Genomic DNA, 27,710 nt, shown 5'->3' on the forward strand with positions numbered 1-27,710 from the left:
AAGCTGGGACGAAGTGAGAGAGTGGCATGGACATATATACACTACCAAATGTAAAATAGATAGCTAGTGGGAAGCAGCCGCATAGCACAGGGAGATCAGCTTGGTGCTTTGTGACCATCTAGGGGGGTGGGTAGGGAGGGTGGGTGGGAGGGAGACGCAAGAGGGAAGAGATATGGGAATATATGCATATGTATAGCTGATTCACTTTGTTATACAGCAGAAACTAACACAGTAATGTAAAGCAATTATACTCCAAGAAAGATGTTAAAAAAAAATTACACCCCCCCCCAAAAAAAATACTTAACCTCTCAGACTTCCCTGGTGGCACAGCGGTTAAGACTCTGCCTGCCAATGCAGGGGACACAGGTTTGATCCCTGGTCCAGGAAGATCCCACATGCTGCAGAGCTACTAAGCCTGTGCACCACAACTACTGAGCCTGCGCTCTAAAGCCTGCAAGCCACAACTACTGAGCCCGCGTGCCACAACCACTGAAGCCCACGCGCCTAGAGCCTAGAGCCCGCAACAAGAGAAGCCACCCCAATGAGAAGCCCGTGCACCACAACGAAGGGCAGCCCCCACTTGCCGCAACTAGAGAAAGCCTGCGTGCAGCAATGAAAACCCAATGCAGCCAAACATAAAATAAATAAAATAATAATTTATTTATTTATTTATGGCTGTGTTGGTTCTTGTTGCTGCGTGTGGGCTCTCCCCAGTTGCAGCGAGCAGGGGCTGCTCCTCGTCGCGGTGCGTGGGCTTCTCACTGCAGTGGCCTCTCCCACTGCGGAGCACGGGTCCCAGGCGCACAGGCTTCAGTAGTTTTGGCACCCGGGCTCAGTAGTTGTGGCTTGCGGGCTCTAGAGCTCAGGCTCAGTAGTTGGGGTGCCCACGCCCAGCCGCTCCATGGCATGTGGGATCCTCCTGGACTAGGGCTCAAACCCGCATTCCCTGCACTGGCAGGTGGATTCTCAACCACTGCACCACCAGGGAAGGCCAAAATAAATTTTTATTAAAAAAAAAAAAAAAAAACTCTCTATGGCTCAGTTTCCTCATCTGTAAAATGGTGATAATAATAATACCTGCCTCATGGGGCTGTTTTGAGGATTAACTGAGTTAGAACATGGAAAATGCCAGGAATTGTCTCTAACACAGAAAATTCACTGATGTTTAAAAATAAAACAAAACAAACACCCCCCCCAAAACCAGAGCCTTTCTAATAAACAGACTTGTTTAAAAAAAAAAAAACAGAAAAGAAAATTCAGTGAGTGTTACCTACTATTAATATGAAAATGCAGGTTAAATAAGAATATGAACAACACAGAGACATTACATAACCAGTGATCAAAATTTTCTAAAAAAGATTTCTGGCTCGATAAATCACTAAGTATACAGTAGATCATAAATCAGAAAGGTATAAATTATATATCTGATGTTACTGTAAATTTTAGTCATGATTTATTTGAACTTTCATCAGATCATTTTATAGCTGTATCATAAAGACAAAGATCATAAAGTTGTTTTATTTGCTAAAGCAAACTGCAACAGATTTGTGAAATGAACTATCTCTAGATTAAATATAGTATTTGGGGGTAGAATCATAAAATCTTAGTGCTAAAAACAATCTTAGAACATAGCTTATAAACCCTTTTCTGACCTACTTACCTTCTTCCACCGTTACTTCTTTGTATTCAGATAACAGCCCCTCCCTGGGACATTCTTTTAAAACTTCATCAGCTAATATGCATTTCTTGAATTATTCACCTTGTCCTGAAAGTATTTATGGTTCCTATTATTGTACAGGTTGTTAGAGATTCACATCAATGCCTACTATTCTTCTAAACTTAAGAAGTGGCAAAAAAAAAAGAAAAAGAAAGAAGGAAAAAGTAGCTATGCTACTTGATAATAATTTCCTCAAATAACAGTTGTAATTAGAAATAATCATTCTCATTCTGATATTTCATGCTATAGCATGAAAAACTAGATTTTACAGGGAATTTTAAAATGCATGTTAAATTGTTTAATTTAAAAGTTTAAAGTAGGCACACTTAATCTGAAGTTCTTGGATGGGCTTCAAGGGGTCCAAGATACTTCATAATATTTTCAAAGTGGGTTTTTGGACACTGAAAAGGCTAAGAACCATTGCTTTAATGTAATAGGATTAATTGTAACCATCCAGAAAATAAATTACTTCAATACTGTAATTTGATTATTAATATCATTGTTGTTTGATTTAATTAACTTATTATAAACAAACACCTCTCAGGGTGCCTACCCAGTTACCACTGATTCTGTCTTCCCAGAGAAAGGCTATAAACATAGGGGAAAGGTGCATACCTAAGACATGTTATATACATCCTTGGTTACAGCTGACTTGATCTAGGGAATAACAAGGCATTTAGACTCTTCAATCAGATTTCTTCCTTCAGAAATTTAAAACTAGAACACTACCTTAGGATCAACTGACAAACAATAAAGGAGAACTGAAAAACACAAATCCAACATTTAAGAATTTAAAGATACCATAAAGATTCTTAACCCATCATTGTTCCATTCTCTCCAGTTGGGCCTAACTAAAACCGTTGAAATGAACTGGTAATTGAAATCACTAGCTAGTATCTCAAGACTGTGCACCCCTACAAGGATTATGTTCTTACTGCAATGAAAAGATATGAAAAGAACCAAAATCTTTATGTAAGCAAATCTAACAACAGCTTCAGCTTCACTTTATTAAAAACAACATTTCTAGAAGAGAAAATACCTAAAGACCATATGGTAAAGTTGTACAAGAGAACATGTTACTGGAGCATGTTCCCAAAATCTGATAGTCTGCCAAGTCCTTTGGCTAAAAACATTAAGTTATTAATCTGCACCTAATTACACCCTTTTACAGACCATGGGCTTCATCATGCAGCCATAAAGATTCCTCTACTTAAAACTAAGAAACAAATGAGGTTTTTCTAAAGAAACTCCTATTTCCTTTCTGCCTTACCCAACACCATTTTCTCACCCCAGTTGTATCTCCTTTAACCTGGCAACCTCCTCTTAAGGCTAGTTGCCTTCTTGCCCCACTCTATGCCTCATTGTCTTCAGGTTCAAGAAGTGAATTAGTTATTTTCAAAATTTTGGATATGAGATCAAGAAATAGACTTTACAATCCAGTACACACATATGAAACAAAAATTTCTCAAAGTGATAGCTTAATATACTCTGATATTTTCCATTCTATTTCCTCCTTTCAAAATGGTGATTGACTACACTATTTTCACAAGGCAAGCTATGACCCACAGTTTAAGAAACAATACATAAGAAGTACATACATCATGACCAAGTATTTATTCCAGTAATGAAGGTTGGTTTAACATTCAAAAATAAACTAATGTAATTCACCATATGAAAAGTAAAATCACATCATGATCTCAATAGAGGCATAAAAAAGCACTGGACAAAAGTTAACACCATGCATGGAAAAATAATTCTCAATAAACTAGGAACAGAAGAGAACTTCCCCAAAACTACAGGGACTTGTCCAAAAACCCTACAGTTGCGATCATACTTTTAATGATGAAAGACTAAAATGTTTTTCCCTTAAGACAGAGACAAGGCAAGGATGTCTGCCCTCACCACTTCTATTCAACATTGTACTGGAGGTTCTACCTGACACAGTAAGGCAAAAAATAAAATAAAATAAAATAATAAAAATAAAAGGCATCCAGTTCAGAAATGAAATAAAACTGTGTTATTTCCCAGATGACATTATCATCTATGTAGAAAATCCTATGAAACTTAAAAAAAAAAAAACCAAACTACCAGAACTAATAAATGAGTTTAGCGAGGTTACAAGATATAAGACCAACATAAAAAATAAAATTAATTAAAGACACAAGAGCCATATGAAAGAGCTCCCAATGGCCAAAGCTGGAAAAATCTGGGCAACAAAATAAATTAAATATTATTGGATTATAACTCAAAGTATAAAATAAATATACATGAGTCTACACAGATAAAAAAACATGATTGAATAAGTAAATAACTGGGAGAAAACAGATTAATCTCCCACACAGAAAATTTTTAAATAATAAGATATTCAAACCTTAGGGAACTGCAGAACTCCTCAGTCATTTTGTGTGTGCTGCACATAGTACTTCCTTCCTTCCAAAATGTACAGTATGAAAGTGGGGAAGAGAGTAATTTTATAGTGGATAACCTGACAAACACTACATCAGCCAGGTGATCAAGGTCAATGTCAACAATAAGAGATCTAAAGACACATACAGACTGAAAGTGAGAGGATTAAAGAAGGTATTCTATGCATATGGGAATCAAAAGAAAGTCAGAGTAGCAATAACTATAACAGAAAAAATAGACTTTAAAACAAAGACTGTAACAAGAGACAAAGAAGGACATTACATAGTGATCAAGGGATCAATCCAAGTAGAAGACATAACAACTATAAATATATATATGCACCCAACATAGGAAAACCTAAATATATAAGCAAATATTAACAGACATAGAGGAATAAATTTACAGTAACACAATAATAGTAGGGGACTTTAACACCCCACTTACATCAATGGACAGACTATCCGGACAGAAAATCAATAAGGAAACACTGTCATTAAATGACACATTAGACCAGGTGAACTTGATTGATATTTAGAGAGCATTCCAACTGAAAGCAGCAGAATGCACATTCTTTTCAAGTGCACATGGAACATTCTTCAGGACAGATAACATGATAGACTACAAAACAAGTTCATTAAATTTGAGAAGACTGAAAACATATCAAGCATCATTTCCAACCACAATGCTATGAGACTAGACATCAACTACAAGAAAAAAAAAAAAGCACCATCGTGGAGGGTAAACAATATGTTCTAAACACCAATGAATCACTGAGGAAGTCAAAAAGGAAATTGAAAAAAAACCTGGAGACAAATGAAAACAAAATGATCCAAAATCTATGGGACTCAGCAAAAGCAGTAATAAGAGGGAAGTTTACAGCTATACAAGCTTACCTCAGGAAACAGGAAAATCTCAAATAAACAACCTAAAGAAACTAGAAAAAGTAGAACAAACAAAACCCAAAGTTAGTAGAAGGAAAGAAATTATAAAGATCAGAGCAGAAATAAATGAAATAGAGAAAAAAAATAGAAAAGATAAATGAAACAAAGAGCTGGTCATTTGAAAATTTAAACAAAATTGATAAACCTTTAGCCAGACTCTTCAAGGAAAAAAAGAGGGCCCAAATCAATAAAATCAGAAACAAAAAAGAAGTTACAACTGACACCACAGAAATACAAAAGATCAAAACAGATTACTACAAACAATTATACATCAATAAAATGGACAACCTGGAAGAAATGGACAAATCCCTAGAAATGTACAATCTCCCAAGACTGAATCAGGAAGAAATAGAAAATATGAACAGATCAATTACCAGTAGTGAAACTGAGTAAGTAATTTTAAAAACTCCCAACAAACAGAAGTCCAGAACCAGAGGGCTTCAAAGATGAATTCTACCAAACAGTTAGAGAAGAGTTAACACCTATCCCTCCAAATTATTGCCAAAAATTGCAGAGGAAGAAATACTTTCAAACTCATTCTACAAGGCCAGCATCACCCTGATACAAAAACCAGACAAAGATACCACAAAAAAAAAAGAAAAAAGAAAATTCCAGGCCAATATCACTGATGAACATAGATGCAAAAATCCTCAAGAAAATATTAGCAAACCAAATTCAACAATACATTAAATGTATCACACATCATGATTGAGTGGGATCTGTCCCAGGGATGCAAGAATGGCTCAAAAATCCACAAATCAATCAATGTGATAAACCATATTAACAAACTAAAGAATAAAACCATAAGATCATCTCAACAGATAAAGAAAAAGCTTTTGATAAAATTCAACATGTGTTTATGATAAAAACTCTCAACAAAGTGGGTATAGATGGAACAGATCTCAACATAATAAAGGCCAAATATGATGAACCCACAGCTAACATCATACTCAGTGGTGAAAAGCTGAAAGTATTTCCTCTAAGATCAGGAACAAGACAAGGATGCCCACTCTCCCCACTTTTATTCAGCACAGTATTGGAAGTCCTAGCCACAGCAATCAGACAAGAGAAAAAAAATAAAAGGAATAAAATTGGAGAGGAAGAAGTAAAACTGTCAGTTTGCAAATGGCATGATACCATCCATAAAAAAATCCTAAAGACACCAAGAAAAAAATACTAGAACTCATTGATGGATTCAGGAAAGTTGCAGGATACAAAATAATATACAGAAATTTACTGCATTTCTATACACATATATCAGAAAGAGAAATTAAGGAAACAATCCCATTTACCATCGCATAAAAAAGAATAAATACTTAGAAATAAACCTACCTAAGAAGGCAAAAGATTTGTCCTCCAAAAACTAAAAGACAATGATGAAAGAAACTGAAGACAACACAAACAGATGGAAAGATATACTGTGTTCTTGGATTGGAAGAATCAATATTGTTGAAATGACCACACTACCCAAGGTAATCGACAGATTCAATGCAATCCCTATCAAATTACCAATGGCATTTTTCACAGAACTAGAACAAATAATTTGAAAATCCGTAAGAAAACATAAAAGGCTCCGAATAGCCAAAACAATCTTAAGAAAGAAGAACAAAGCTGGAGGTATCACACTCACTGATTTCAAACTACACTACAAAGCTACAGTAATCAAAGCAGTACAGTATTGGCACAAACACAGACACATAGATCAATGGAACAGAGCAGAGTCCAGGAATGAACCCACACTTACATGGGCAATTCATCTACAACAAAGGAGACAAGAATATACAATGGGGAAAAGACAGCCTCTTCAATAAATGATATTGGTAAAACTGGACAGCTGCATGCAAAAGAATCAAACTGTACTAATTTCTCACACCATGCACAAAAATAAATTTAAAATGGATTAATAAAGACTTAAATGTAAGAACGGAAACCATAAATAAAACTTCTATAAGAAAACATAGGCAGTATGCTCTTTGACATTGGTCTTAGTAATATGTTTTGGATATGTCTCCTCAGGCAAGGGAAACTAAAGCAAAAATAAACAATGAGACTACATCAAACTAAAAAGCTTTTACAAAGTGAAGGGAACTATCAACAAAATGAAAAGGCCACCTACTGAACAAGAGAAGGTACCTGTAAATGATATATCCAACAAAGGGTTAAAACAGAAAACAAAGAACTCATACAACTCAAAAACAAAAACAAAAACCAATTAAAAACCAGTCAGAAGGGCTGAATAGATATTCTCCCAAAGAAGGCAGACAGATGGCCAGAAGGCACCTGAAAAGATGCTCAACATCACTAATTATGAGGGAAGTGCAAATCAAAACCACAATGAGATATCACCTAATACCTGTAAGAATGGCTATTATCAGAAAGACCACAAATAACAAGTATTAGAAAGGATGTGTAGAAAAGGGAACCTCCATGCACTGCTGGTGGGACTGTAAATGGGTACAGTTGCAATGGAAAACAGTAGGGAGGCTCCTCAAAAAAATGAAAAACAGAACTACCATACAATCCAGCAATTGCACTCCTGGGTATTTACCCAAAGAAAACTGAAACACTAATTATAAAAGATACATAAACACTAATTATAAAAGATACATGCATGTTCGTTGCAGCATTATTTACAATAGCCAAGATATGGAAGCAACCTACCTGCTCATCAATGGAAAATTACTCAGCCATAAAACAGATACTGAGAATAAACAGGTGGTTGCCAGAGGGGAGAGCGGTAAGGAAGAAGAAAATAGGTGAGGGGAATTAAGCGGTACAAGCTTCCATTTGCAAAATAAATGAGTCATGGGTATGAAACATACAGTGTGGGGAATATAGTCAATAATTATGTAATATCATTGCATGGGGACAGATGGTTAACTAGACTTATGGTGGTGATCATTTTGAAATATATAAAAATATTGAATCATTACGTTGTGTAACAGGAACCAACATGGTGCTGTAGGTCAATTATACTTCAAAAACAAACTCACAGAAAAGAGACCAGATTTGTGGTTACCAGAGGGTGGAGGGAGGGGGAATTGGATGAACGCAGTCAGAAGGTACAAACCTCCATTTATAAGATATATAACACTAGGAATGCAATTTACAACATGATAAATATAATTAACATTGTTGTATGTTATATATGAAAGGTGTTAAGAGAGTAAATCCTAAGATTTCTCATCACAAAGAAAAAATTATTTTTCATTTCTTTAATTTTATATGCATGTAATATAATGGATGTCCACTAAACTTATTGTGGTAACCATTTCATGATGTATGTAAGTCAAATTATTATGCTATACACTTTAAACTTATACAGTGCTGTATGACTTCAGCACAATTATATCTCAATAAAACTGGAATAAAAAATGATAAAATATGCTGATAAGATATACCCTTGAAATGACAATAAAAATGCCACTTTACCTTTGTGGTCCTCTTGCCAAAAACCCATAACCCATTCAAATTAAGAGAAAAAGATTATACAAATCCTGTTTGAGAGACACTGAGCAAAATCTCTGACCAATACTACTCATAACTCTCAAGATCATCAAACACAAGGAAAGTCTGAGAAACTGTCACAGCCAGGAGGAGCCTAAGAAGAAATGATGACTATATACAATGTGGTATTCACAATGGGTTCCTGGAACAGAAAAAGGACATTAGGTAAAAAACTAAGGAAATCTGAATAAAATATGCCCTATAGTAAATAATAATTTATAAATATTGATTCATTAATTGCAATAAATGTACCATACTAATGTAAGATGTTAATAATACAGGAGATGGAATATGGGATGTATGAAAACTCTATACTATCTTTACAACTTTTCTACAAATCTAAAAGTATTCTAAAATAAAAATCTTATTTAAAAATCATTGAGCTGCATATGGAAGGTTTATCTCAATAAAAAGTTACTGCAATAAAAGTGTTGAGAGGGGGGATGGGCGAGGAGACTGTGAGGGCGGGAAGACTGATTTTGTAGTTTAAAAAGTTATATCCTGGAAGCGCAGGGAGAGGACTGGGGCTGGCGGCGGTAAGAGAGCCTGAAGGGGTTAGTGCACCACGGCTAGCCCGGAGGGAGTCCGGGGAAAAAGTCTGAAGCTGCCGAAGAGGCAAGAGACTTTTTCTTCCCTCTTTCTTTCCTGGTACGCGAGGAGAAGGGATTAAGAGCGCTGCTTAAAGGAGCTCCAGAGACAGGCGTGAACCGCGGCTAAAGGCGCGGACCCCGGAGACGGGCCTGTGTGCGAGCGCAGGTCACTGTCCACACCCCCTTTCCGGGGAGCCTGTGCAGCCTGCCACTGCCGAGGTCCCGGGATCCAGGGACGGCTTCCCCGGGAGAGCGCACTGCACGCCTCGCACTGGTGCAACGTCACGCTGGCCTCTGCCGCCGCAGGCTCGCCCCGCGCTCCGTGCCCCTCCCTCCCTCGGCCTGAGTGAGCCAGAGCCCCCAAATCAGCGGCTCCTTTAAACCCGTCCTGTCTGAGCGAAAAACAGACGCCCTCCGGCGACCTACACGGAGAGGCAGGGCCGAATCCAAAGGTGAGACCCAGGAGCTGTGAGAACAAAGAAGAGACAGGGAAATCTCTCTGTGCAGCCTCAGAAGCAGCGGATTAAAGCTCCATAATCAACTTGATGTACCCTGCATCTGTGGAATACATGAATAGACAACGAATCATCCCAAATTGAGGAGGTAGACTTTGAGAACAAGATTTAAGATTTTTCCCCCTTTTCCTCTTTTTACAATGAATTATCCCAAATTGAGGAGGTGGACTTTGAGAGCAAGATTTAAGACTTTTTCCCCTTTTCCTCTTTTTACAACAAATTATCCCAAATTGAAGAGGTGGACTTTGAGAGCAAGATTTAAGACTTTTTCCCCTTTTCCTCTTTTTACAACAACTTATCCCAAATTGAGGAGGTGGACTTTGAGAGCAAGATTTACGATTTTTTCCCCCTTGTTCTCTTTTAGTGAATGTGTATGTGTATGCTTCTGTGTGAGATTTTCTCTGTATAGCTTTGCTTCCACCATTTGTCCCAGGGTTCTATCTGTCCTTTTTTTTTTTTCAATTTTTTTTTAAGAATTACTTTTTTATTTTAATAATGCTATATATTTTATCATACTTTATTCTATTTTACTTTATCTTCTCTCTTTCTCTTTTTCCTACCTTCCCTTCCTCCCTCCCTCCCTCCCCCCTCCTTTCTTTCTTTCTTTCCTTCCTCCCTCCCTCCCTCCTTTCTTTCTTTCTTTCCTTCCTCCCTCCCTCCTGTCTTTCTTTTTCTTTCTTTCTTTCTTTCTTTCCTTCCTCCCTCCCTCCCTTCTTTCTTCTTTTCTTTCTTTCCTCCCTCCCTCCCTCCTTTCTTTCTTCCTTCCTTCTTTTCTTTCCTTCTTTCCTTCTTTCTTTCTCTCTTTCTTTCTTCTACTAATTCTTTCTTTCTACTTTTATTCTGATCTGGGTAGATGAAAGGCTCTTGGTGCTGCAGCCAGGAGTCAGTGCTGTGCCTCTGAAGTGGGAGAGCCAACTTCAGGACACGGGTCCACAAGAGACCTCCCAGCTCCACATAATATAAAGCGGCGAAAATCTCCCAGAGATCTCCATCTCAACACCAGCACCCAGCTTCACTCAACGACCAGCAAGCTACAGTGCTGGTCACCCTATACCAAGCAACTAGCAAGACAGGGACACAACCCCACCCATTAGCAGAGAGGCAGCCTAAAAACATAATAAGGCCACAGACACCCCAAAACACACCACCAGACGTGGACCTGTCCACCAGGAAGACAAGATCGAGCCTCATCCACCGGAACACAGGCCCTAGTCCCCTCCACCAGGAAGCCTACACAACCCACTGAAACAACTTTAGCTACTGGGGACAGACACCAAAAACAATGGGAACTACGAATCTGCAGCCTGCAAAAAGGAGACCCCAAACACAGTAAGATAAGCAAAATGAGAAGACAGGAAAACAAACAGCAGGTGAAGGAGCAAGATAAAAACCCACCAGACCTAACAAATGAAGAGGAAATAGGCAGTCTACCTGAAAAAGAATTCAGAATAATGATAGTAAAGCTGATCCAAGATTCTATTTCCCAGATCCAAAATCTTGGAAATAGAATAGACAATATGCAAGAAACAGTTAACAAGGATCTAGAAGAACTAAAGATGAATCAAGCATCGATTAAAAACACAATAAATGGGGCTTCCCTGGTGGCGCAGTGGTTGAGAGTCCGCCTGCTGATACAGGGGACACGGGTTCGTGCCCCGGTCCGGGAAGATCCTACATGCCGCGGAGCGGCTGGGCTCGTGAGCCATGGCCGCTGAGCCTGCGCGTCCGGAGCCTGTGCTCCGCAACGGGAGAGGCCACATCAGTGAGAGGCTTGCGTACCACAAAAAAAAAAAACAAAAAAAAACCACAATAAATGAAATGAAAAATACTCTAGATGGGATCAATAGCAGAATAACTGAGGCAGAAGAACGGATAAGTGAGGTGGAAGATAAAATAGTGGAAATAACTGATGCAGAGCAAAATAAAGAAAAAAGAATGAAAAGAACAGAGGACAGTCTCAGAGACCTCTGGGACAACATTAAACGCACCAACATTCGAATTATAGGGGTTCCAGAAGAAGAAGAGAAAAAGAAAGGGACTGAGAAAATATTTGAAGAGATTATAGTTGAAAACTTCCCTAATATGGGAAAGGAAATAGTTAATCAAGTCCAGGAGGCACAGAGAGTCCCATACAGAATAAATCCAAGAAGAAATATGCCAAGACACATATTAATCAAACTGTCAAAAATTAAACACAAAGAAATCATATTAAAAGCAGCAAGGGAAAAACAACAAATAACACACAAGGGAATCCCCATCAGGTTAACAGCTGATCTCTCAGCAGAAACTCTACAAGCCAGAAGGGAGTGGCAGGACATAATTAAAGTGATGAAGGAGAGAAACCTGCAACCAAGATTACTCTACCCAGCAAGGATCTCATTCAGATTTGATGGAGAAATTAAAACCTTTACAGACAAGCAAAAGCTGAGAGAGTTCAGCACCACCAAACCAGCTTTACAACAAATGCTAAAGGAACTTCTCTAGGCAAGAAACACAACAGAAGGACTATACCTACAATAACGAACCCAAAGCAATTAAGGAAATGGGAATAGGAACATACATATCGATAATTACCTTAAATGTAAATGGACTAAATGCTCCCACCAAAAGACACAGAGTGGCTGAATGGATACAAAAACAAGACCCATATATATGCTGTCTACAAGAGACCCACTTCAGACCTAGAGACACATACAGATTGAAAGTAAGGGGATGGAAAAAGATATTCCATGCAAATGGGAATCAAAAGAAAGCTGGAGTAGCAATTCTTATATCAGACAAAATAGACTTTAAAATAAAGACTATTAGAAGAGACAAAGAAGGACACTACATAATGATCAAGGGATCAATCCAAGAAGAAGATATAACAATTGTAAATATTTATGCACCCAACATAGGAGCACCTCAATACATAAGGCAAATACTAACAGCCATAAAAGGGGAAATCGACAGTAACACACTCATAGTAGGGGACTTCAACACCCCACTTTCACCAATGGACAGATTATCCAGACAGAAAATTAATAAGGAAACACAAGGTTTCAATGACACAACAGACCAGATAGATTTAATTGATTGATATTTATAAGACATTCCATCCCAAAACCGCAGATTACACTTTATTCTCAAGTGCACACAGAACATTCCCCAGGATAGATCATATCTTGGGTCACAAATCAAGCCTCGGTAAATTTAACAAAACTGAAATCATATCAAGCATCTTTTCCATCACAATGCTATGAGATTAGAAATGAATTACAGGAAAAAAAATGTAAAAAACACAAACACATGGAGGCTAAACAATACATTACTAAAAAACCAAGAGATCACTGAGGAAATCAAAGAGGAAATCAAAAAATACCTAGAGACAAATTACAGTGAAAACATGACAATCCAAAACCTATGTGATGCAGCGAAAGCACTTCTAAGAGGGAAGTTTATAGCTATACAAGACTACATCAAGAAACAAGAAAAATCTCAATAATCTAACCTTATATCTAAAGGAACTAGAGAACGAAGAACAAACAAAACCCAAAGTTAGTAAAAGGAAAGAAATCATAAAGATCAGAGCAGAAATAAATGAAATAGAAACAAAGAAAACAATAACAAAGATCAATAAAATAAAAGCTGGTTCTTTGAGAAGGTAAACAAAATTGATAAAACTTTGGCCAGACTCATCAAGAAACAGAGGGAGAGGTCTCAAATCAATAAAATTAGAAATGAAAAAGGAGAAGTTACAACAGACACCGCAGAAATACAAAGCATCCTAAGAGACTACTACAAGCAACTCTATGCCAATAAAATGGACAACCTGGAAGAAATGGACAAATTCTTAGAAAGGTATAACCTTCCAAGACTGAACCAGGAAGAAATAGAAAATATGAACAGATGAATCACAAGTAATGAAATTGGAACTGTGATTAAAAATCTTCCAACAAACAAACTTCCAGGACCAGATGGCTTCACGGGTGAATTCTAACAAACATTTAGAGAAGAGCTAACACCCATCCCTCTCAAACTCTTCCAAAAAAATTGCAGAGGAAGGAACACTCTAAAACCCATTCTATGAGGCCACCATCACCCTGAAACCAAAACCATACAAAGATACTACCAAAAGAGAAAATTACAGACCAATATCACTGACGAATATAGATGCAAAAATCCTCAACAAAATACTAGCAAACAGAATCCAACAGCACATTAACAGTAACATACACCATGATCAAGTGGGATTTATCCCAAGGATGCAAAGATTCTTCAATATATGCAAATCAATCAATGTGATACACCATATTTACAAATTGAAGAAGAAAATCCATATGATCATCTCAATAGATGCAGAAAAAGCTTCTGACAAAATTCAACACCCACTTATGATAGAAACTCTCCAGAAAGTGGGCATAGAGGGACTCTACCTCAATATAATAAAGGCCGTATACAACAAACCCACAGCAAACATCATTCTCAATGGTGAAAAACTGAAAGCATTTCCTCTAAGATCAGGAACAAGACAAGGATGTCCACTCTCACCACTATTATTCAACATAGCTTTGGAAGTCCTAGCCATGGCAATCAGAGAAGACAAAGAAATAAAAGGAATACAAATTGGAAAAGAAGAAGTAAAACTGTCACTGTTTGCAGATGACATGATACTATACATAGAGAATCCTAAAGATGCCACCAGAAAACTACTAGAGCTAATCAATTAATTTGGTAAAGTTGCAGGATACAAAATTAATGCACAGAAATCTCTTGCATTCCTATACATTAATGATGAAAAATCTGAAAGAGAAATTAAGGAAACACTCCCATTTACCATTGCAACAAAAAGAGTGAAATACCTAGGAATAAACCTTCCTAGGGAGACAAAAGACCTGTATGCAGAAAACTATAAGACACTGATGAAAGAAATTAAAGATGATACCAACAGATGGAGACATATACCATGTTCTTCGATTGGAAGAATCAATATTGTGAAAATGACTATATTACCCAAAGCAATGTACAGATTCAATTCAAGTCCTAAGAAACTACCAATGAAAATTTTCACAGAGCTAGAACAAAAGTGTCACAATTTGTATGGAAACACAAAAGACCCCGAATAGCCAAAGCAATCTTGAGAAAGAAAAACGGAGCTGGAGGAATCAGGCTCCTGGACTTCAGACTATACTACAAGCTACAGTAATCAAGACAGTATGGTACTGGCACAAAAACAGAAATATAGATCAATGGAACAGGATAGAAAGAGATAAACCCACACACCTATGGTCAACTAATCTATGACAAAGGAGGCAAGGGTATACAATGGAGAAAAGACAGTCTCTTCAATAAGTGGTGCTGGGAAAACTGGACAGCTACATGTAAAAGAATGAAATTAGAACACTCCCTAAGACCATACACAAAAATAAACTCAAAATGGATTAGAGACCTAAATGTAAGACCGGACACTATAAAACTCTTAGAGGAAAACATAGGAAGAACACTCTTTGACATAAAACACAGCAAGATCTTTTTTGATCCACCTCCTAGAGTAATGGAAATAAAAACAAAAATAAACAAATGGGTTCTAATGAAACTTAAAAGCTTTTGCAAAGCAAAGGAAACTACAAACAAGACAAAAAGACAGCCCTCAGAATGGGAGAAAATATTTGCAAAGAGATCAATGGACAAAGGATTAATCTCCAAAATACATAAACAGCTCATGCAGCTCAATATTTAAAAAACAAACAACCCAATCCAAAAATGGGCAGAAGACCTAAATAGACATTTCTCCAAAGAAGACATACAGATGGCCAACAAACAAATGAAAGGATGCTCAATATCACTAATCATTAGGGAAATGCAAATCAAACTGCAATGAGGTATCACCTCACACCAGTTAGAATGGGCATCATCAGAAAATCTAGAAACAATAAATGCTGGAGAGGGTGTGGAGAAAAGGGAACCCTCTTGCACTGTTGGTGGGAATGTAAATTGATACAACCACTATGGAGAACAATATGGAGGTTCCTTAGAAAACTAAAAATAGAACTACCATACCACCCAGCAATCCTACTACTGGGCATATACCCAGATAAAACCATAATTCAAAAAGACACATACACCCCAATGTTCACTGCAGCACTATTTACAATAGCCAGGTCATGGAAGCAACCTAAATGCCCACTGACAGACAAATGGATAAAGAAGATGTAGTACATATATACGATGGAATATTACTGAGCCATAAAAAGGAACGAAATTGGGTCATTTGTAGAGACGTGGATGGATTCAGAGACTGTCATACAAATTGAAGTATGTCAGAAAGGGAAAAACAAATATCGTATATAATGCATATATGTGCAATCTAGAAAAAGGTACAGATGAACTGGTTTGCAGGGCAGAAATTGAGACACAGATGTAGAGAACAAACATATGGACACCAAGCGGGGAAAGTGGCTGGGGGTGGGGGAGATGAATTGGGACATTGGGATTGACATGTATACACTGATGCGTGTAAAATAGATGACTAATAAGAACCTGATGTACAAAAAATAAATAAAATAAAATTTAAAAATTAAAAATAGAATGTCTATATGTAAATGTAAAACTGAGTTATTCTGCTGTACAGCAGAGATTGGCACAACACTGTAAATCAACTACACTTCAATAAAAAAAGGTAATAATAAAATATGGAAAGAGAATGCAGTGCTAAAACTGGTCTGAACTCTTACAAAAAGTAATCAGACAGAAAGTCTGAGTGTGGGGCAGAGAATACTCCTCTATATTAAAAGAGACTAAAAAGACCTAACGACCAAACATGTGAACTTTGCCTCCTGAACTGAAATAAAAATGCTGTAAAGACATTCTTGAGACCAGTAGGGATGACACGACTGAATGGCTGTTTATTTCCTTGGATGTGATGTGTGGTGCTCTAATGGTGTAGAGTGGGGTCTCTCAGCCTCAACACTTTGGAGACAGAAAATTAATTCTCTCGTCTGGGACCTTAGCAGCATTTCTGGCCCCTGCCCACTAGGTGTCAGGAGCACCCCACCCGTTCAGGAGCAATAACCTGAAAAGTCAGTGCTGGTTTAGAATTAGGAATGAAGGTTGCATCACATCATGAATTTACTAAAGAAACACCTTAAAGTGGTTAAATGGCGAATTTTATGTTACGTGAATTTTTCTCAATAAAAAATGTAATTAAAAAAAAAGAGAACACACAGGGCTTCCCCGGTGGCGCAGTGGTTAAGAATCTGTCTGCCAATGCAGGGGAAACGGGTTCGAGCCCTGGTCCAGGAAGATCCCACATGCCAGGGAGCAACTAAGCCCGTGCACCACAACTACTGAGCCTGCCCTCTAGAGCCCCCGAGCCACAACTACTGAGCCTGCGTGCCACAACTACTGAAGCCTGCGCGCCTAGAGCTGTGCTTGGCAACAAGAGAAGCCACCGCAAAGAGAAGCCAGAGCACCACAACGAAGAGTAGCCCCCACTCGCCGCAACTAGAGAAAGCCCGTGTGCAGCAACGAAGACCCAACACAGCCAAAACTTAATTAATTAATTAATTTAAAAAATATTATACTTAACATTAAGTACACAAAATAAACTCTTTAAGTCCTTCAGTGAATTGATCAAAACATCCTCTTTATCAAAAGAGCCTTCATACCTCATTAATTAAATTAGACTATGATGCCTAACCCATTGAAGAGTAAATAATGCTAATTACTATTTTCAAATAGCTGCCTGTAAGTAATAAAACTCACTCATGCAACATCAGAAAAAACTGGTTATAGTTTTAAGTGCATTGCCAAACCTTATATACTAGAAGACATTCTAAGAGAATTGCATGAGCCTGTAGCTACATGGTAAAAAAAAATTTAAAAATTTAAAAAAATTTAAAAAAAAACATGAAGTCGGTGCCTGACGAAAAGAAGAAGAATCAGAAAATATTCTCAAAGTATCTTTATGTGGGGCATAGTAAGTGCTTGCATCTACAGAAAGAAAAAAAAAATGGGGAATAGAAGAATTACCTGAGGGCAGGAAATTCAGACAAAAGGTCCCTACTCGTGGTGAAAGCAAGTAGTCAGTTGCCAGGGTTTCTTAGACTCCTCTGGTACTCATTTGGGTGATTATGAAATTCACAGCACACCAATCTCCACCACAGCCAGCAGGGATCGCTGCAGGGAATGGGTACACAGGGGACACAGAAGGGAGCAAGTTTAAGGGAAGGAAGAGGAAAGGAATGATATGATAAAAATATTTAGCTCTGATGCACTTTAAAGAAAATACAATTGTATTTCACACTGGATTAACTAAAGGCAAATGCTGGTTAAATTCTAAGATAAATTATCATTTATGATTTTCTTCATTCTCTCTACCACTGGTAGCACTACTACTCTATTAAATCAGTATTTAAAAATTTTTATATTAAAAATAATATTTAACAAAAATGAGATAGCTATATTGTACAAAAGTTATAAAAAGACTGAACTGTACAATTCAACATTAAATGAAACCAATTAGCACAAGCACTCTAAAAGACAAGCAACCTAGAAATACAAATTGTCAAAATTTTAACTGCCAAAAGGCCCAGTTAAAACTATAATCCTCATTCATTTCACAGAGAATATTAAAGAGTAAAGTTACCTATGAAAAATAACCCACAAAACCAAGCGATCCAGCAATAAACTACGTCTATATACTCAAAAGTAAATTGGAGAACTAAAGTATTAGAAAAAAGTTTTAATTTAAATTTTTTGGATATGAATCAACTTTTTAATCCTGCCAAAAATGTATTCAGTTTTATGAATACATGTATTTATACCCTATGTGTTCTATGAAGGCCTAAGTACTATAAATCTATTTCTCCAGTCAGCTAAAAATGTTTCTGAACAACTACTATGTACCACAGTACTGTGGCAGATGCTAAAGATACAATGGTGAATAACACAAGCATAGTTACTGCACTCAGAATTCAAAGCCTATCAGGGTTATTCTACCCTTAAAGAGATGACAGTCTATGGAACTAATAAACATGAAGCTTTTGTTTTAATAAATAGACAACAGTAGAGGAAAACAACATGATGCTATGATAGCAATGGCAAAAAGGAGCCAGAGATTCCTCTCTTAATGGTATTCTGGGGTAGAAAAAGAGTACATTATACACATAGCTAAAATGAAGTCTTAAAGGATAGACTAATAAAGAGATTCAAAATTTATACACAACATTCTCTTTGACTGGGAGAAGTCTCAAAATAAGTCAGTGAATTATGAGACAGATCAATAGTAAGCCTAATACCTGAAAAAAAAAACCAAACAAACAATAAATTACCATATTCTGAGTCAAATTTGCTCAGCTCTTAATTTTGTTTTAATAACTTGGTATTGATATGATAACTGCTCATATTTTACTCGTGGAAATAGTCATAAAGCCTTTCACTTGTAACTTACGTTCAATGTGAGCTAATACCAACTTGTAAATACCAATCTTTGATAAATATTAAATTATGTATCCTAAGTAACATAATATGCAGACTTTAAAGCATATAAACTGATAAGAGATCAACTTACTAAGGAAACGTTTAGACTGGAAACTGCAGTATTAAGGCAAAGTGCAATATTGCAAAAAAGTGATATTGCAAAAAATTATGCAAGTAAAAAGAAATAAATGGAGAAATTGTCCTTCCCCAACTTTAAAGAATTGCTGAGTCAAAAGACTATGTTTCCCAAGCTTCAAAGGACTGCAAAGTCAAAGTATTCCCAAGTAATAAGAGAATCTCCTAAGGGATATTGCAGGAGGATGATAAAATACCATAAAAGAGTAATAAGGGAAATGCCAAAAACTAAAAGAAAAGCAAACTGTTAGGTGGGAACAACAGCCTGAACAGGTAGTATAGAATAATCAAATTATAAGGGTGCTGGATCAGTGACTTAACCACTCAACACTATCTGTTAAACCTTGGGAAAGTCAAAAACCTCAATGTTTTAATAACCTCTTTCTAGGAGACAGGAACAAATACCTTCTGATTCTAGGATTATAATACTACAACATCCAATGGACCAAGCATCCAATCTCCATTTCACCTGAAGTTTTCAAATCAATCTCCTAAAAGTAACTTTTCCAAGAATCAATATCTGGTTATAGTTGTAAATTAATGTGAAAGAAATGGGCACCTTGCTCAATTTCAGATGCTTCCACATAGTGTACATAATAGAAAAAAAGAAAAATCCACCCCCTAAAATTCAACTCACAATTCACTTTTCTGTAATTATCCATTGCATAAGCCAAAGGATAACCACACACAAAAAACACTGACATTGTTGTTGCCCGACTATAAGAGGTGCAGTCTAAATTAGCTTACAAATAAAAGGGACCTCCATTAAGATATTTAATAGGCATCCAAATTAATGTATCCAGAGCCAAACTCCCGATCTTCTTCCATAAGCCTGCTCCTCCTGCATATCTTCTCCAGCTTAATTAACAGCAACTCCATCTTGGCAGTTGCTTATGTCAAAGTCATCCGTAACTGTTCTCTTTCTCAATGCACATCTTATCAGCAAATCCTGTGGCTCTGCCTTCAAAACACATCTAGAACCTATGTATCCCAACAACTCTACCGCATCCACCTAGCTCCAAGCCAATGTTTTTCTCATCTGGATAGTTATCACTTTTCATTGGGCTCCTTCTTCTGCCCTTGCCCTCCTATTATTTATTTCCCACTTGGCTGCAGTGATCAATGGCTCAAAGCCTTCCAGTGGCTTCCAATCTCACTCAGGGTAAAAGCCAAAGTCACTACAAGGTCCCACAAGATCTGGCCCTTGTTTTCTCTTTGATCTCGTCTTCCTCTACTCACCTCACTCCTCACCTCACTTCACCTATATTGGTGGCCTCGATATATTTGCCAAAAAATGACAGGTAAGCTTCCACTTCTGGATCTTTGCATTTGTTCCCACCCCCACTTTCAGGTCTCTTCTCAAGTAACATCTTCTCAATTAAGCCTTCTCCATCACTAGATTTAAAATCGCAAACTCTGTCCCCGCCTCCTTGCACTTCCTATCCCCTTTCTGTGTTATTTTTTTCAACAGCACTTACCACAAATTGATATAATGTACTTCACTTATTCATTTAATTACTCTCAGCCTTCTCTGATTAAAATGTAAACTCCATTGAGGGCAGGGATTTTTGCCCAGCACTATGGACCAGTACCTAGTACAAAGTAGCACTCAGTAAATATTTGCTAAATAAACAACTAGTATATATAGCATTATTGGAGTAAATCAGCATTATTGGAGATTATTTTTAAAACAATACAATTTAAGTAACCAAACACTACTTCAAAAAATCCCCAAACTTATAAAAGTAAATTTATTTATAATCCTAAAAGGTAATATTTAACTCACTCTTCTCCCAGTTGCCTCATCCAAGTAAACCAAATCTCACAAATTTGATATGGCAGTACAGTTCTAGAAATAGGTTACATTTAGTGATCCTATTCATGCTTCTTATGCCAGAAGAGGAATCACTGAAATTTTCCAAGAGCTGAGACCATGTATCTCTAATGCCCAGTTCTCAATAACCTGGTACATATAAACTCTCAAAAATTATTTATTGAACTTTAAAAGGGAAAAATGTAAATAATTAGCCTGTCAATAATTATATGAAATTATAATTTGAGAAAATAATTTCTTTTTTTAAAGCTTTTTATTTTTAGAATATTTATTTATTTATTTAATTTATTTATTTTTGGCCGCAGTGGGTCTTTGTTTCTGCGCACGGGCTTTCTCTAGTTGCGGCGAGCAGGGGCTACTCTTCATTGCGGTGCGCAGGCTTCTCATTGGGGTAGCCTCTCTTGTTGAGGAGCATGGGCTCTAGGTGCGTGGGCTTCAGTACTTGCAGCACGTGGGCTCAGTAGCTGTGGCTCACTGGCTCTAGGGCACCGTCTCAGTAGTTGTGGCGCACCAGCTTAGTTGCTCCGCAGCATGTGGCATCTCCCCAGACCGGGATCGGACCCGTGTCCCCTGCATTGGCAAGCGGATTCTTAACCACTGCGCCACCAGGGAAGTCCTGAGAAAGTAATTTCCAACAGTCTACATAATCTATATTGTATTTCTTTTTAAGAATGTCCGAGGGGCTTCCCTGGTGGCGCAGTGGTTGAGAGTCCGCCTGCCGATGCAGGGGACACGGGTTCGTGCCCCGGTCTGGGAGGATCCCACATGCCGCGGAGCGGCTGGGCCCGTGAGCCATGGCCACTGAGCCTGTGCTCCGGAGCCTGTGCTCCGCAAGGGGAGAGGCCACAGCGGTGAGAGGCCCGCCTACCGCAAAAAAAAAAAAAAAAAAAAAAAAAAAAAAAAAAAAAGAATGTCCGATACAAGAACAATTATAGACCCAGTAGTATTCATCTCCAATTACATGCACCTTAACTTCTCTTCAGCCATGCACTTCCATGGCCTTTTCTGATACCTTGCCCTAAACTAGGCTTACTCTAAAATCTTAAGCTTTAACATATATGACACTTTCAGACAAAACATCTAATCCTTCCAGTTTTCTCATTTGTTCTTCTCAACTGCTCTTCTAGTAGATAAAATTTCCAATCTTTTGAGGGTTTTTTTCCTTTTCTCCCCAGGCTATCATCGGCTGCCCCACCCCCCTTCTATCCTTATACAGCCTAAGCCATCCCATCAATACACTGTGAGGCACTCGAACCTTGCTTCACTTTGCCATTCAGTCACAAGATCATGCAAGCCCTCAACCCTTCCTAATCTCCTTAACAAATATTCCAAATATTTAACAATCTTCTCAGGCCACCCTCCCTTTCTACTTGTTCCTTCCCCTTTGTTTAGGGAGCAAGTTTTGTTGAGACTGTCAAGTAGTTTCTCTTACCTAGATCCTTGGAGCTGACCTGTATCCAAGCCCTTCGCAAGTCTGTTTCTCTAACCTTCCCATAACCTCTGTGGTATACTGATATCCTTCTACATTACTTTTCTACTTAAGTTAATCAGAGCCCCTCTAGAGACTCTATGTTTCCACCTCAGACAACTGCTCCTGAACCCTGGACTCCAAACCAAACTGATAACCATGCATCTTTAGTGATCATGTCCCTCTTTTGTCAGGAACTCTTTATTAGCAGTCACCTCCTGGGATGAAGTTCAATTTCAATTTCCTTAACATAGCAAATGAGGCCCTCTGAAATCTAATTAAGTTCACTGCCTATTAAAGACACCAAATGGAGCAGCAAAGCCTGACTCAAAATAGTTCTCCCCATGACCATATTTTTGCTCTATAACCCTTTGCCATTGCTAATTGATCCATGGATAAACAGAACTGGGCCAAACAGATTCTCTCTCCCAGGAATCTGAAACTTGACAGGAGATCAGATTGGGAGTTATGAGAGATGGGACAGCACCCTAAAGCAGTGGTTCTCAACCAGGAGCAATTTTGCCTTCCAGGGGACATTTGGCAACGTCTGGAGACATTTTTTCATTGTCAAGACTGTGGGAGTGCTATTGGCATCTAGTGGGTAGAGACCAGAGACGCTGCTAAACATCCTACAATGCACAGAGCAGCCCTTTACAACAAAGAATTGTCTTGTCCAAATGTCAATAGTGCTGAGGTTCAAGAACGCTTCCAATTAGGCCCTAGGAGTTGTCTAGTTCCAGATTCTGTGACCCACCCCAAGAGCTTTCTGTTACATTTCCTTTTTCAGCCTAAGTTAAACAGAACAGGTTTTTGTTGTCTGCAGACAATATAGTCTTAACTGGCATAGTACCCTAGTTTAATAATCTGACATACATGTGTATACTTTAAACCAGTTTCTCAACCTCAAAACTATTGACACATAGGCCAAATAATTCTTTCTGTGGGGGACTGGGCTGTGTACTGTAGGATGTTTAGCAGTGTCCCTGGCCTCTACCCACTAGTCACTGCCCCAACCCCACCCCTGCCAAGTTGTGAGAATCAGAAATGTCTCCAGACATTGCCAAATGTCCCCTGAGGGGTAAAAACACCCATATTTGATAACTACTACTTAAAACTATACAAAGACTGTACCCAGGTGTGGTGTATGTCTGTCCTGCCAACCCCCCAGTAAACCTTGTGCCCAGCATAATATGCCTTGAGCCAAAGGAGTAGTGGGGAGCATTTGTATCTAAATCTTCCCCACCCCTTTTCAGGTCCTGGCTTAAATATACCCCATCTTCGAGCTTCTAATCCCCCCCTCTGCCTTTGCTGGAGCACGCATGTACACATACCACAGTAACAGGTAATGAGGCCTTGAGCTGAAAGGTAGCTCCTGCTCTTATTTCTTTTCTTACACTTGTTCTAACTTTTCTTTAGAAGTTTCCATTTCCTTCTGAAAAAAATACTCTCCTAGAGAAGCCTCCAAAACATATTTTATGCTGGTGATAGTATGAAAGATCAGGGTAAATTCTCCTTCAAAGGCTTTTCCTGTTTCACTTCTCTTAAAATGCAACTACTCCAACCCCCACATCCAACACACACACACACTAACTCTCCCTCTTCAGTACTGTTTTCATTAACAATGAAGGAGATGCTTGGAATACAAACTAAACAATTAGGCAGGGAACAAGTATATAGATTTACACTTCTCAAATAGTTCAGCATTTGCTTAAAGCACTTGTTAATCTCTTAAGAATAATTCCCCTTTCATACTTTTCCAATACACCAGTTTCTTAAGCCCCTATATCTAAGTAAACCTGGTTTTAACCTTACAATTTCACCATACTTCAATCTCAAGGCTCACAGTAAGCACTCTCTTTCTCCCGTTGCTTCCTAGATAGTCTTCCTTACTGGAAGACCCCTTATATAAAGGGTCATTTTCCTAGTCCTTCCTTTCCAGGACACTGGCACCACATTTATTCAATGATTCAATTGCCCATTATTCCCTAAAACCACAGGAAAATAGGTCATGCCAAATATCTGCAATAATATTGGTGGCTTATAGTCTTGCCTTAGTTAAAAAAAACAGCAATGTGAGGGAGAGGCAGTTCATTGTTGTCATTCATTCATTCATTCAAAAAATAGTCGTTGAGTGCCTACATTATTCTAGACTCCAAAAAACAACAACAGGGCTTCCCTGGTGGCGCAATGGTTGAGAGTCCGCCTGCTGATGCAGGGGACACAGGTTCGTGCCCCGGTTCGGGAAGATCCCACATGCCGCGGAGCGGCTGGGCCCGTGAGCCATGGCCGCTGAGCCTGCGCGTCCTCCGCAACCGGAGAGGCCACATGAGAGGCCCACGTACTGGTAAAACAACAACAACAACAACAACAAAAATCCCTGTCCTCATGGAATTTACGTAAATACAGTGGAGAAGACAAACGAACTGCAAATAAATAAGCATATATCATGACAGATGAGAATGAGCGCTACAGAGAAGAGTATGGTCAGGTAAGTCCTCCGTTAAGAAGGTGCCATGGGGTTTCCCTCGTGGCGCAGTGGTTGGGAGTCCGCCTGCCGATGCAGGGGACACGGGTTCGTGCCCCGGTCTGGGAGGATCCCACATGCCGCGGAGCGGCTGGGCCCGTGAGCCATGGCCGCTGGGACTGCGCTCCGCAACGGGAGAGGCCACAACAGTGAGAGGCCCGCGTACCGCAAAAAAAAAAAAAAAAAGAAGGTGCCATGAGTTCCATTCACTGGCCATAAGAAAGGTATTGGAAGGTAATATGTTCTAAGTATTTCCTATCAAACTGTGTTCCAGATGATTAGATCAGTATAGTGACATCTTCATTACTGAATAACCTGTAAAATTAAGCTTGACCCAGGTATTTTCAAAAGTTCATTCCTATTTGAGTAACTATAATTTATCACAACATCCACCTCGTTTCTTCTACTGTCATCCTTTATGTTTATAAATAACTGTATTTTTCTTAGGAGATGACAAATGACAGCAACAGCAGTAAGATTAATATTTTAATCAAGAATATGAATTTGATGCTCTTCAGTTCATCTGACTTAAATGTGAAATAACTGAAAACTCAAGTGCTTCAAAAACTCATCTCAAAAAAATCATTGTTATTTACAACACAGCTATTGAAAATCATACAGATTAAAAAGTAATCCTCGAGAGTAGCACTGACATATATACACTACCAAATGTAAAACAGATAGCTAGTGGGAAGCAGCCGCATAGCACAGGGAGACCAGCTGGGTGCTTTGTGACCACCTAGAGGGGTGGGATAGGGAGGGTGGGAGGGAGATGCAAGAGGGAGGGGATATGGGGATATAGGTATACGTATAGCTGATTCACTTTGTTATACAGCAGAAACCAACACACCATTGTAAAGCAATTATATTCCAATAAAGATTTTTAAAAAATAAAACAAACAAAAAAGTAATCCTCAAGGCTCAATTCTGAATGTGTCTGTTTTGTGAAGTTAACCATTACCTTTACAACTAATTTTTAAGAGTCCTTCCAAACTGGAGTTCTACAAGAGAATTAAACTCTAATGCCCTAAGGCGCTCAATGACTGAACAAACTTTTCTCCTATGCATCTAGAATGGAACTAGCTAAGTACTATCATCCTAGGGAGAGTGAGAAAATAGAAATTCAAATCATTTTCTATAGGTCTGAATTTTCTTGTGGGAACTGTGTATGAGAAAGGCTGGAGGACATCTGATAAGTCAGATCTTACTTAAATCATAAAAAATAATAATAAAGATAAAATCTTCCAAAGTGAGATAATTCATTATTGGACTATACGGACAATTTTAAAAGAAACTTTCCAATTAGTGATAATGTTAAGAAATGTAGATTCATAAATGCTGCTATAATTTGTTACTTTAAAAAATATATCTTATTCAATGTTATAAGTGAGAAAAATATTTGCTGAATCACAGAAATAATGATTTTGTTCCCTAATATATATAACCTATATATAGGTTCCCTATATAACCTGTGGTATACAACGATTTGGAAAATCAAGAATTGTCTGTACTACGAAAGTATATCATCACACCCAAGTGTTTTCCTAAAATCAGTTAAAATTAATCATTAACTTACAGACAAATAACAGAGAAAAGGGTCATAACTAAGCACTTTGAATTCGCTGTTAACAACTTGCAAACAAGATCCTACATTTAGCCTGTGTCTTGAGACAAATATGGAGAAGTCAGGGGCAGTAACAAACTGCCAGCTTTACTGAGTCATGATTCTGACTAAAACCGCGTTACGAAATGGAAAGAATGACAAGTCTTGGGTTTATTACCACAGATGTTGACTCCCTGAATTTATGGGTCTTAGATTAAAATAAAGCAAAAAACAAACAAAAAACAAAACAAAAACAAAAAAAACTGCTTTGTACGAATGATGTGGGGCTAAAACGACTCCAGAAAGAACTCGCCAAAGCTGGTAACTCTGACTATTTATCTAAAACAAATCCTAACTGTGAAAACAGGCACACCCTCTAATGCATCAGACTGGGAACGGCGAGGTAAGGTGAATTCAGAACAATAACAAGGTTAACATTTCAGTGAGAAAACAATTCTCAGTCCTAACAGTCCACACTGCGCCAGACGCCCTCGGTTAACGGAACCACTCAGCTCCGAATGGAGGCGAGCAGACACCGGGCACCTGGGTGACAGACCATCTGCAGCCTCCGCACAGGACCGCCCGAGAGGGGTCCTCCAAACGCCCCCAGACGCCGTGTCGGCAACGATCCCAGTCCGCAGCCTCCCCCGGCAGCCCAACACGCTCCTCCGCGAGCCAGCCGGGAGAGAGAACCCGTCTAGGGGCGAACCCATCCAGAGGCGAACCCATCCAGGGACGAACCCGTCCGGGGGCGAACACGTCAGGGGACTGACTCGTGAGGCCAGTCTTGGACGCCACAGGCGACGGGAGGTCCGGGGCAGCGACGTCTGCCCGGACTGGAGCGGGGAGCCCGAGGGTCGCCTCCCGCTCAGCTGCCAGTCCCCGCCGCCCCCGAAGCCGCAGGTTGCCTCTGATAACCGACTAGGGCGGAAGCGGACTGGCGCCCACGCCCGAGGCTCTGACTGACCTGGAGAGATGCTTCAAGATCTGTTTCTTGATGAGCCCAGCCAT

General features: G+C 38.6%; 1 protein-coding gene across 1 annotated transcript in view; it reads right to left on the reverse strand.

The window, feature by feature from the left end:
• The window catches only part of BLTP3B (bridge-like lipid transfer protein family member 3B), a gene marked incomplete at its 5' end in the record, with an annotated part of 94,392 nt that extends 66,682 nt beyond the window's left edge, over window positions 1-27,710 (reverse strand). Inside the window, 1 exon segment of the mRNA XM_079714798.1 lies at window positions 27,667-27,710. Within this exon segment, the coding sequence (XP_079570924.1) occupies window positions 27,667-27,710 (44 nt within the window).

The sequence above is a fragment of the Hyperoodon ampullatus genome, assembly GCF_949752795.1.
Source record: "Hyperoodon ampullatus genome assembly, chromosome: 11".
Classification (NCBI taxonomy): Eukaryota; Metazoa; Chordata; class Mammalia; order Artiodactyla; family Ziphiidae; genus Hyperoodon; species Hyperoodon ampullatus.